The 12,649-nt window shown below is 49.7% G+C and overlaps 1 protein-coding gene across 2 annotated transcripts in view; it reads left to right on the top strand.

Moving 5' to 3' along the window:
* Positions 1-12,649, top strand: part of LOC140454570 (HHIP-like protein 1) — a 45,162-nt gene that overhangs the window by 12,926 nt on the left and 19,587 nt on the right. Inside the window, exons 4-6 of one of the 2 annotated variants that reach the window (XM_072549420.1) lie at positions 3,604-3,932; positions 8,258-8,384; positions 10,878-11,023. In XM_072549420.1, coding sequence (XP_072405521.1) covers positions 3,604-3,932; positions 8,258-8,384; positions 10,878-11,023 — 602 coding nt within the window. The remainder of the gene's footprint in view (positions 1-3,603; positions 3,933-8,257; positions 8,385-10,877; positions 11,024-12,649) is intronic. The other variant, XM_072549421.1, reaches the window with a different exon arrangement.

The following is a 12,649-nucleotide window of genomic DNA, read 5'->3' on the forward strand; positions in this document are numbered from 1 at the left end:
ACTTGGCAAACACTCTGCGGCGTGGTGGAAAGATAAATAAATTGTTCCTTTCCTCGCTGACTCACAGTCTGAAACCTCTTGGGAGGCTGTCTCTGGGTGCAGGTGGAAGAAAGGCCGCAATAAATCTGGCATCTCCCCCCCCCCCCCCCCCCCCCCCCCCAACCCAATCCATCATACCTCCAGGGCCTATCAGTTGCCATGGCAATGAGGCCTAGTTGGTTTGGAAAAGGCCCCAGGCTCCATGAAAACTATTCATCGTCATGTCTGGCTGCATTCGTTTTCACAAAGAACAGCACCCCTCTACCCACATACAGCCCCTTCCCCCCCCCGCCCCTTTCACCCCCCCACACCCCCCAGCATGTCTCTTCCGCATCTGCTGACGACATGTTGGCATGCGTTGTTGGTAGAACCTCTAGCTCCTTTCCGTTTAATTTGCTTCACACATTTATCTTAGTTTGGGCCTAACAGCCACAAGAAATGGCAAGAGGCTTGCTCTGTGTCTGCCCAGGAACTTGTAGTTGGCACGGCCTGTATTGTTGATCGAGTATGAGGCCCTCAATGTCCTAGACACTTTCAGTTTCCCGTACTGCAGTGCCAGAAAACTGGGCGAAGTGCCACTGGAAAATGGTGCCAGGGCCAACACATACCCACTATTCATTGAGATTGCCCACCGTGAAAGAGCTTGTATTATTCTTTATTTGCATTCTCCTGACGTTCGTGTCCCAAATATACCAGGGCTATTTTTTTCAAACGTTCCACACGTTCCCTGGGTCTTTCTCATGGGTTCCATCATTTTTAAATACGACACAAATTAAATAATTGTCCATCTCCTTCCATTCCACGGTCCCGGGACAGAAGCCCTTCCTGATGAAGGACTCATGCCCAATAAATCAATTCTCCTGCTCCTCGGCTGCTGCCTGACCGACTGTGCTTTTCCAGTACCACACGTTTCAACCAAGAAACGCTACAGGGTTAGATTCTGTGTAAAGATTCCTCTACACAGTCGTGTAGAGGATAGGACAGGGACAGCATGAGGTTAAATACAGAATAAAGCTACACTGTCCCCATCAAACACTCCCAGGACAGGGACAGCATGAGGTTAAATACAGAATAAAGCTCCCTCTACACTGTCCCCCATCAAACACTCCCAGGACAGGGGCAGCACAGGGTTAGATACAGAGTAAAGCTGCCTCTACACTGTCCCCCATCAAACACTCCCAGGACAGGGACAGCACGGGTTTCGGTACAGAGTAAAGCTTCCTCTACACTGTCCCCCATCAAACACTCCCAGGACAGGGACAGCACGGGGTTAGATACAGAGTAAAGCTGCCTCTACACTGTCCCCATCAAACACTCCCAGGACAGGGACAGCATGGGGTTACATACAGAGTAAAGCTGCCTCTACACTGTCCCCATCAAACACTCCCAGGACGGGGACAGCACGGGGTTAGACACAGAATAAAGCTCCCTCTACACTGTCCCCCATCAAACACTCCCAGGACAGGGACAGCACAGGGTTAGATACAGAGTAAAGCTGCCTCTACACTGTGCCCATCAAACACTCCCAGGACAGGGACAGCACGGGGTTAGATACAGAGTAAAGATCCCTCTACACTGTCCCCCATCAAACACTCCCAGGACAGGGCCAGCACGAGGTTAGATACAGAGTAAAGCTGCCTCTACACTGTGCCCACCAAACACTCCCAGGACAGGGACAGCACGGGGTTAGATACAGAGTAAAGCTCCCTCTACACTGTGCCCGTCAAACACTCCCAGGACAGGGACATCACAGGGTTAGATACAGTGTAAAGCTTCCTCTACACTGTCCCCATGAAACATCATTCCTGATGAAGAGTTTATGCCTGAAACATTGATTCTCCTGTTCCACGGATGTTGCCTGACCAGCTGTGCTTTTCCAGCACCACACTCTCAAAGGGGTATAGCCTACCCCTTACCCCCAATTTATTATAAAGGAGAGGTTAAATGAGGTAAAAGTCCTGATGCTCACTTTATAAGTAACAAGTAACAATTTATTTATCCAGTTCCAATAATGAACAAATTAACAGAACCACTCTGAGTAATTTATCTCTATTCCTGAATAAAACAAGAATCTGAGAAGATGTTGTTTCAATAACACAGGTCCCACTTCGAAATCCAATTAATATTACAATAAATTAAACTTAGTCTCTCAAAGTTCACACAGAATGGATCTTCCTGAACTTTCTGTATCTTCTCACATTGTCTTCCTCTGTCTGAAATATTTTCTCAGTCATTTCCTGGTGTCAAGAGACCTTACTAAACATGCTCTCGACCTTTATAGATGGATAGTGTTTTTTAAGAGAGCTTTCTTCTGGAGATTGCTTGTTCAGGTTTTATTTTTAGATTCTTTTCAGATTTCAGTTCAGTTCTGAAAAGGAGTCAGACTGGACTCGAAACGTTAACTCTGCTTTTCCCGCTCTCTCCACAGACTTGCTGAGTTTCTCCAGCGTTCTCTGTGTTTGTCTCGGATTTCCAGTGTGTGCTGTGTTTTGCGTTTATTTGAACAGTTCACGTTTGCCTAACCTATTTTAACCTGTCATTACCATGGCCACCTCGATCACAGCTCTCCTCAATCTCTGAGGAGACTGACCCCAGCTTCTCTGACCTTTGACCTTGCCACTAAAATCCCTCAGCCCAGGAACCGTTTGGGTAAATCTCCCTCCGTCCCCTCTTGAGGAGCCTCACAGTCTCCCTGAAGTGCAGTGCCCAGGATTACTACGGTTAGGGGCCTAACCTTTATAAAGGTTCTGGGTCACTTCCTTGCTGTTTACTTGATACTCTTTCTCTGTCTTTTCTTAACCACTCTTTCAATACTTCCAACCACCTTTATAGATCAATGCTGCAGGCATCCCCTCATACACACACACGCATTACACGCACACTCACACTATTGCACAGAGTCAGATTCACACACTCACTCATTCACACACACACACACACTCTTACACAGTCACATTCACACACTCATTCACAGACTCACTTACACATACACACCCATTCTCTTACAGTCTCATTCACACGCTCACCTGCACACACACAGATACACTCTTATACGCTTACCTTCACACAAACACACACTTTCATTTACACACACTCACATTCACGCACGCACACTCTTACACAGAGTCACATTCATACACACATTCATTTACAGACTCACACGTGTGCGCACACTGATACTGTTACACAGTGTCACAATTACTCTCACGTGCATTCACACTCACTAGTACACACATATGGATGCACTCTTGTGTCACACACACACTCACTCTCTCACTCTCTCTCTCTCTCTCTCTCCTGGGTCCCTTGGTCTGTGTAAACCCAGAATCCCAAGGAATGTGCTACCCCCAAGACCATCTTGTCTCAGTCAGACGATGTCGGGCAAAACTTGGATGATTCAAACCAGTTGGTGTCCTGATGTGTTTCTGCTCATCGCTTTTTCCCCACTGCCCTTGTATCTCCCTTTCCCCACACCCCACCCCTATCTCCCCACCCCCTCCACGTATCCCCCTCTCCCCGTTTCCCCCCCCCCCCCCCACTTCCCCATCCCCTCTCTAACCCCAGATCGTCCCTGTTGGGGAAGGTGCTGCGTATCGATGTGAACCACAATGATAATGGACCCCCGTACCGGATCCCGGTGGACAATCCGTTTGTGAGGGAGAGGTCCGCGCACCCCGAGGTCTACGCCTATGGAGTAAGGAACATGTGGAGGTGCTCAGTGGATCGGGGCGACTCAGAAACCGGAGCAGGGAGGGGGCGCCTGTTCTGCGGCGATGTTGGCCAGAACAAGTTCGAGGAGGTGGACATCATCCAGAGAGGGGCCAACTACGGCTGGAGGGCGAAGGAGGGTTTCTCCTGCTACGACAAGAAGCTGTGCACCAACTCGTCTCTCAGTCAGTGCCATTCCTGAACCTGTCAGGGTCAGCTGGCACCAGAGCCAGGCAACCAATCAGCCGTGCCGGAGACCACACACTCACTCTCACACACACACACACACACACACACACACACACACAGGCACACACTCACAGACACACACACTCTCACTCACACACACCCTCACACACCCTCACACTCACTCACTCACACTCACACTCAGACACACACACTCACACTCTCAAACACACACACACTCACCCCGACCCTCACACACACACAGACACACTCACACTCACACATACACCCTCACACACATACACCCTCACACACATACACCCTCACACACACCCACACACACACCCACACACACCCTCACGCTCACACACACACCCTCACACACACACCCTCACACACACACACCCTCACACACACCCTCACACACACAGACACACTCACACTCATACGCTCACACACACACCCACACACACACACCCACATGCACACATCCTCACGCATACACCCTCACGCTCACACACACACCCTCACACACACACACCCTCACACACACAGACACTCACACACACACCCTCACACACACACCCTCACACACATACCCTCACGCACACACACTCTCACTCACACTCTCACTCACGCTCACACACTCACGCTCACACACACACTCACACATATACACACACACTCACAGACACACACACACTCTCACTCACACTCATGCTCACACACTCACACACTCATACACATACACTCACACACACACACTCACACACACACTCACCCATCCACACTCTCACTCACTCACACACTCTCACTCTCACTCACAGACTCACACTCACACTCACACTCACACACACACGCACCCTCACACACACACACTCACACTCTCACAGACACACACACACACACCCTGACCCTCACACGCACACAGACACACTCACACTCACGCTCACACACACACAGACACACACACCCTCACACACACACACTCACACACAGACACACACACAGGCACACATACAGACACACTCACTCAGACACACACACAGACACACTCACTCAGACACTCACTCTCACACAGACACACACATACACACACTCACACACACACACTCTCACACACACTCTCACTCTCACACTCATGCACACGGATACACAGACAGTTATATGCAATCACTCATTCACATGCACGCATCCATAGTAAACACATTGACACACTCCCTCGTGCACACACATACTCACACATTCATTCACGCACTCACTCATGCGCACGGATACTATGCCCCCTAGTTCTAGTTTCACTCACTAGTGGAAACATCCTCTCTATGTCTACTTTATCTATTCCCTTCATAATTTAATGTTTCTATAAGATTCCCCCCGCCCCCCGCCATTCTTTTAAATTCCTGTGAATATAATCCCAGTCTATTCAGTCTCTCCTCAAAAGCCAACCCCTTCAATTCCGGAACCAACCTAGTGAACCTCCTCTGCAGCCCCTCCAGTGCCAGTACATCCTTTCTCATGTAAGGAGACCAAAACTGCACACAGTACTCCAGATGTGGCCTCGCCAACACCCTGTACAGCTGCAGCCTAACCTCCCTGCTTTTAAACTCGGTCCCTCTGGCAAGGAAGGACATGGAATGAGACTTGAACTTGGTGCTTCTGACCTAGAGGCAGGGACACTATCCTCTTGTTGTGTTCCTTGTGCATGTGTCTTAGCTGCCCCTTAAATGCAGCTGCACTCCCTCAGGCAACCCTTCCTTGTGCAGTGGTCAGTGCTCCCTGGGAAAGTATATTTTCCTGAAGTTTCCATTGGACCTTTTAAAAATTATTTGTTCACAGGATCTAGGAATAGGCCAACATTTCCCTAATTGACCAGAGGGCTGTGAGTCTGGAGTCACGTGTAGGCCAGACCGGGTAAGGATGGCAGATTTCCTTCCCTGAAGGGCATTAGTAGACTTTTCCGACAATTGGCTTTGGTCACCATTAGATTAGTTTTATTCCAAATTTTCAGTGAATTCAAATCTCAGCTCTGGCTTACAGGTATCCAAAAGTAGAGAGTTCCTGTGAAAGATTCCGTAATCCGAAATGGTGTAAAGTGAAGAACCATTCATTTACATGGGAAAGATTTCTCCTTTTTCTTTGGAAAAGGGAAAATCCTCTTTGGATTTGTTTCGGCTAGTGAAAACGTAGGTCTTTCGTTAAAGTGAAGTGGCGTAAAGCAAACTTTCGAAAAGTGTACGAGGCCAGTCCAGTCACATGACCACTACACCACTGCCTTCCCATTTATCAGTGACCATTGATAATTAGGGCTGTCCATAAATAGTCCGAATGGGAAGCGAGCGTCATGGGGAAAAGGCAGGAAAGTGGAATCAAGTATGATTAGGTCAGCCATGATCTCATTGAGTAGCAGGGCAGACTCAATGGGCTAAATGGCCTATTTCTGCATCGACATGTTATGGTCGCATGATCTAGTGAGCTCTGCGCACAAATGGAGGCATCCTCTCTACCTCTGTCCTATCAAACCCCATCTCTCAGGTAGCCTGTACTAGGGTCACGTCTCAGTTGTTGATAGTGGAAAGTCCAATCCCTTGACAACAACAACCTTTAGTGAGTGTATGCTCAGTGGAGTTGAGATCACGACCAAATCTTATCAAATGGCAGAGCCGGGGTTTGGGGCTGAATGGTCTACTCTTGTGAGTCTCACGATTGGTGGTACCCAGGACAGACAACCAGTCACTATGGCACCAGCCTATGAGACTTTGCCCCCCCCCCCCCCGCCCTGTAACCATTCTCCAGGAACCCCACAATCTTTGAGACTCAGGGGAGCTAAGCAAATACGGAAAACCAATGTCAAGTATCCTGCACCTCACTTTCTTTGCTTTGTGTCTTTCCTGACCACCATCTTGACATTCAACATTAGATTAGATTCCCTACAGTGTGGAAACAGGCCCTTCGGCCCAACAAGTCCACACCGACCCTCCGAAGAGTAACCCACCCAGACCCATTTCACTCTGACTAATGCGCCTAACACTACGGGGCAATTTAGCACGGTCAATTCACCCTAACCTGCATATCTTTTGACTGTGGGAGGAAACTCACACAGACACTGGGAGAATGTGCAAACTCCACACAGACAGTCGTCCAAGGCAGGAATCGAACCTGGGCCCCTGGTGCTGTGAGGCAGCAGTGGTAACCACTGAGCCACCATATTGAGACTAAAAATAAAGACAATGCTGGGGGACACTCAGGGGGTTAAACAACATCCATGAAGAGAGAGAGATCTGAGACTCTTGGTGGGGTAAGGGTGTTGAGTTCCAATGGGGTCCAAGGTTCATTGGATGAGGTTCTGAAGAGACATGAATATGTCAGCTGCGCAGTGGTCATGTGACTGGACTGGCCTAGTACAGGTAACCCCTACTTTTCAAAAGTTCGCTTTACGCCACTTCATTTTTACGAAAGACCTACATTTGTACCTGTTTTTGGTAACCAAAAGGAATCTGAAGAGGATTTTTGCTTTTATGAAGAAAGGTGAAAATTTTCCCACATAAATTAGCGCTTCTTTGCTTTACACTATTTCGGCTTACGGAAGGTTTCACAGGAACACTCGACTTTCGGATAGACTTGGAAAATAGAAGAGTGTAGGTTAGATGGGCTTCAGATTGGTTTCACAGGTTGGTGCAATATCGAGGGCCGAAGGGCCTGTACTGCTCTGTAATGTTCTACATGGTAGTCAGGATGTTTAGGCTTGGGCCTGTGTAGGCAGGAGTAGGCCATTCTGCCCCTTTGAGCCTGTTCCACCGTGCAATACCATCTTGGGTGATGGGCAATAAATGTTGGCCTCACCAGTGACACCCAGCCCTGGTGAAGGAATGGAAAAGCACCTGGTTTCTGCCTTCTCCCCATTTCCCTTTCACTTGCCTCCCTGAGGCCTAGGACCTGTCTGCCTGAATCACCTGCAGTGGGCTGGGATCTCCCCGGTCATCTGGGGTCAGAGAATTCCGAAGGGAGGTCCCTCCATTGCAAGCCTAAATGATCGTCCCTTGATCCTGAGACTGTAACCCCCGCCCCAACCCACCCCCCACCTCTGGGGTTCAGACTGCAGGGGAAACAATCTCACAAGGTCTGGTGTGCCAAGCTCCTTTTAGAATCTCCCTCTCATTCTCCGAAATAAAGACTCCTCAGCCTCACATCATACAGACAATCCTGTCAGCTCAGGGACCAACCGAGTAAATCTTTGGTCTACCTCTCCTCGAGTAAGTCCTTCTTAAAATATGGAGGGACTGGATAATGCTGTCTTGACCGTTCTCCCTTGGCTGTGTTGCAGATGATGTCCTGCCAATCTTCGCGTATCCCCACAGATTGGGCCGGTCAGTAATCGGCGGCTATGTCTACAGAGGCTGCGAGATGCCCAATCTGAACGGACTCTACATCTTCGCAGATTTCATGAGCGGGTAGGTTCTCAACAGGACAACCTCGGAGGTAACAAAACGGTCATGAGGTGCCATTCTCTTTCAGGGTGACCCGTTTTAAACTACTGTCCGTCAATAACTGCCACTTAACACACGATATGACGTGTGATTCCATGACCTCTCCAGATGGAACGCTGCGTCAGACCATAGAGCATAGGAGCAGAGTTAGGCCATTTGGCCCATTGGCAGAAGTGAGGACTGCAGATGTTGGAAACCAGAGTTTAGATTAAAGTGGTGCTGGGAAAGTATAGCAGGTCCCTCCTCCGTTCCCTCACCACCCGACGCCTGGAGGAAGAACGCCTCATCTTCCGCCTCGGAATACTTCAACCCCAGGGCATCAATGTGGACTTCAACAGCTTCCTCATTTCCCCTTCCCCCACCTCACCCCAGCTCCAACCTTCCAGCTCAGCACCATCCCCATGACCTGTCCTACCTGCCTATCTTCCTTCCCACCTATCCACTCCACCCTCCTCTCTGACCTATCACCTTCATCCCCTCCCCCACTCACCCATTGTCCTCTTTGTTACCTTCTCCCCAGCCCCACCCCCCTCCCATTTATCTCCCCACCCTGGAGACTCCCTGCCTCATTCCTGATGAAGGGCTTATGCCCGAAATGTCGATTTTCCTGCTCCTTGGATGATGCCTGACCTGCTGTGCTTTTCCAGCACCACTCTGATCTAAACATTTGGCCCATTGCATTTGCTCCCCTGTTTGTCCAGGGCATCAATGTGGACTTCACCAGTTTCCTCATTTCCCCTCCCCCCACCTTACCCCAGTTCCAAACTTCCAGCTCAGCCCTGTCCTCATGACCTGTCCCACCTGTCAATCTCCCTTCCCACCTATCCGCTGCACCCTCCTCTCTGACTTATCACCTTCATTCCCCATCTCCATCCAGCTATTGCAATCTCAGCTACCTTCCCTCTAGCCTCACCCCCCTCCCGTTTATCTCTCCACCCCCTGAGGTTCCCAGCCCCATTCCTGATGACGGGCTTCTGCCCGAAATGTCGATTCGCCTGCTCCTCGGATGCTGCCTGACCTGCTGTGCTTTTCCAGCAACACACTCTCGATCCTAATCTCCAGCATCTGCAGTCCTCACTTTCACCTGATGTGTTTCTCAATCCCATTGTCCTGCCTTCTCCCCATACCCCTCAATCCCCTTACCCATCATAGAGACTCTACAGTGTGGAAGCAGGCCCTTCAGCCTAACAAGTCCACACCGACCCTCCGAAAAGTAACCCACCCAGACCCATTCCCCTATTACTCTATATTCACCCCAATTAATGCAACTAACCTACACATCCCTGAACACCACTGGCAATTTAGCATGGCCAATTCACCCTGACCTGCACATCTTTGGATTGTCGGAGGAAACCCACACAGACACATCCCTGTCTAAAATGACCTGGTTTCCCCAGCCTTCTGCATTAATCCTACAAGTCACGTATGTCCACATATCTCTCATGATCTGTAAACAGTCTTTATTGTCCAAATAGCTTTGTTTTAACAGTCCTTGCATGATTGTTTGCAGACAAAGTCACTTGCATTGACATAACGCCATAACTCTGAGGGACAGTTATCACACTGAAGTTGACACTAAGCTACAAGAGACGGGACATCTATGAAAGGAACATGGGTCTCCTAGACCATAAAGTTACAAAATTTCCTGTTTGTTGTTAAGAGATATTTTCAAATCCATGGAATCCCTATAGTCTGGAAACAGGCCATTCAGCCCAACAAGTCCACACCAGCCCTCCAAAGAGCACCCCACCCAGACCCATCCCCCCCATTCTCTGACCCTGTAGCAAACCCACCTACCCTGCACACTATGGGGCAATTTCCCATGGTCGATCCACCCTAACAGTCACATCTTTAGACTGTGGGAGGAAACCAGAGCAACCCCACACAGACAAACTCCCACGCCGACAGTCACCCAAGGGAGGAATCAAACCTGGGTCCCTGTGAGGCAGTAGTGCTAACCACTGAGTCGCAGCCTGCTCAGGGATAGAGTCATAGAGATGTACAGCACAGAAACAGACCCTTCGGCCCAACCCGTCCATGCCGACCAGTTATTCTGAGATCATTTAGTCCCACCTGCCAGCACCCGGCCCATATCCCTCCAAACCCTTCCTATTCATATACCCATCCAGATGCCTTTTAAATGTTGTAATTGTACCAGCCTCCACCACTTCCTCTGGCAGCTCATTCCATACACGCACCACCCTCTGTGTGAAAAAGTTGCCCCTTAGGCCCCTTTTAAATTGTTCCTCTCTCACCTTAAACCTATGCCCTCTAGTTTTGGACTCCCCTACCCTGGGGAAAAGACCTTGGCTCTTCAGCGTATGCATATAATTCTCAGTCGGATTTCCACTCCCTCACTCCTTGAATCTCCCGCTCCCACCTGTCATCGCTCCGTGCTTTCAGCGTCCTCTGTCTCTTAGTCAGGACCCCGTCTCCATGTTTCATGTTGTCTTACAGGCGCCTCATGTCTCTGAAGGAGGAGACCCACTCTGGCCGCTGGAGTTACCAGGAGATCTGCATGGGGCGTGGGGAAGTGTGTAATTTTCCCAAACTCATCAATAACTACTACCAGTACATCATCTCCTTTGCTGAGGACGAGGCAGGTAACCTTCCTCACCCTCTGACGCCTTCCAGCTTAACGCAAGACGGGTTTCATTCCGGTCTCCCTCTCTGACTCCGAGCTCCAGAGAACCCCAGTGTCCCCACCTCCCGTCCACTGCCTGTTCTTCATTGGTCAGCACAGAAAACAGGAGGGAGAGTAGGGCACTGGGCTCACTCGTGCCACAATCCCACGTCCTCTCCACACCCCTTGATCCTTTTACCTTCTAAATAGTTTTCAATCTCTCTCTCTACGTAGAAACACAGAAAACCAGAACATTCCAGGCTGCTCTGGCATTCAACACAACTGTGGCTGATCCTCAATGGCATTGAGATATTCCTGCCTTCTCTCCATACTCCTTCATGTCTTTGCTGTGTAAATATTTTTCAATCTCTTTCTTCAACATACACAAGAACATCAAAAATAGAATAGTAGTAGGCTATTCGACCCTTCGGTACTGTTCCCCAATTCTATAGGATTGTGGCTGTTTTTGATTAGATTAGATTAGATTACTTACAGTGTGGAAACAGGCCCTTCGGCCCAACAAGTCCACACCGACCCGCCAAAGCGCAACCCACCCATACCCCTACATCTACCCCTTACCTAAAACTACGGGCAATTTAGCATGGCCAATTCACCTGACCTGCACATCTTTGGACTGTGGGAGGAAACCGGAGCACCCGGAGGAAACCCACGCAGACACGGGGAGAATGTGCAAACTCCACACAGAGAGTCGGCTGAGGCGGGAATTGAACCCGGTCTCTGGCGCTGTGAGGCAGCAGTGCGAACAACTGTGCCACCGTGCCGCCCAACTCATCCAACTCAGTTTGCTCTTCCTGCTTTCTTCCCCATTCCCATTGATCCCTTTGCCCCTGAGATCTCTGTCTGGTGCCTTTTAGAAAACATGCAAAGTTTTGGGCTCAACTGCTTTCTGTGGCAGAGAATTCCACAGGATCCCCCACTCTCTGGATGGAGATGTTTCTCTCCATCTCACCCTGAAATGGCGTAACCTGATCCCTTAGACCGTGACCCCGCTGGGTCTGGACCCCTTCGTCATTGGGAACATCCATCCTGTGTTTACCCTCGTCCTGTTCGAATGTTGTAGGTTTCAATGAGATTCCCCTCATTTTTCTAAACACCAATGGACATTGCCCTAACCGACCGAGTCTTGCTAGGGCAGTCCTGCTCTCCCAGAAATCAGTCTGGTGAATCTCTGTGGCAATTTTTCCACAACCAATATATCCCTCAGATAAGGAGACCAAAAGACTGGTCGACTGTGTGAGACATCACAGCTGGGTTTAACTATATCCTCAGTTGAGTTCCAGGCAAGAGAGAAGGAGAGAGAGAGAGAGAAAAGGAGAGGGGTTTGGGAAGTGGAGTGGGGGGAGGGGTGGTGGGGGAAGCGGGGTGGAGAGAGAGTGTGTGTGGAGTAAGTATATGTGTGTGGGGTTATATGTGTGGGGTATGTTTGTTTGTAGTGAGTGAGTATGTGTGTGTGTGGTGAGTGTGTGTGTGGTGAGTGTGTGTGTGTGTGGTGTGTGTATGTGGTGTGTGTGTGTGGGATGTGTGTGTGTGGGGTGTGTGTGTGTGTGGGGTGTGGGGTGTGTGTGTGTGGGGTGTGTGTGTGTGT

This window comes from Chiloscyllium punctatum, chromosome 29, assembly GCF_047496795.1.
Source record: "Chiloscyllium punctatum isolate Juve2018m chromosome 29, sChiPun1.3, whole genome shotgun sequence".
Lineage (NCBI taxonomy): Eukaryota > Metazoa > Chordata > Chondrichthyes > Orectolobiformes > Hemiscylliidae > Chiloscyllium > Chiloscyllium punctatum.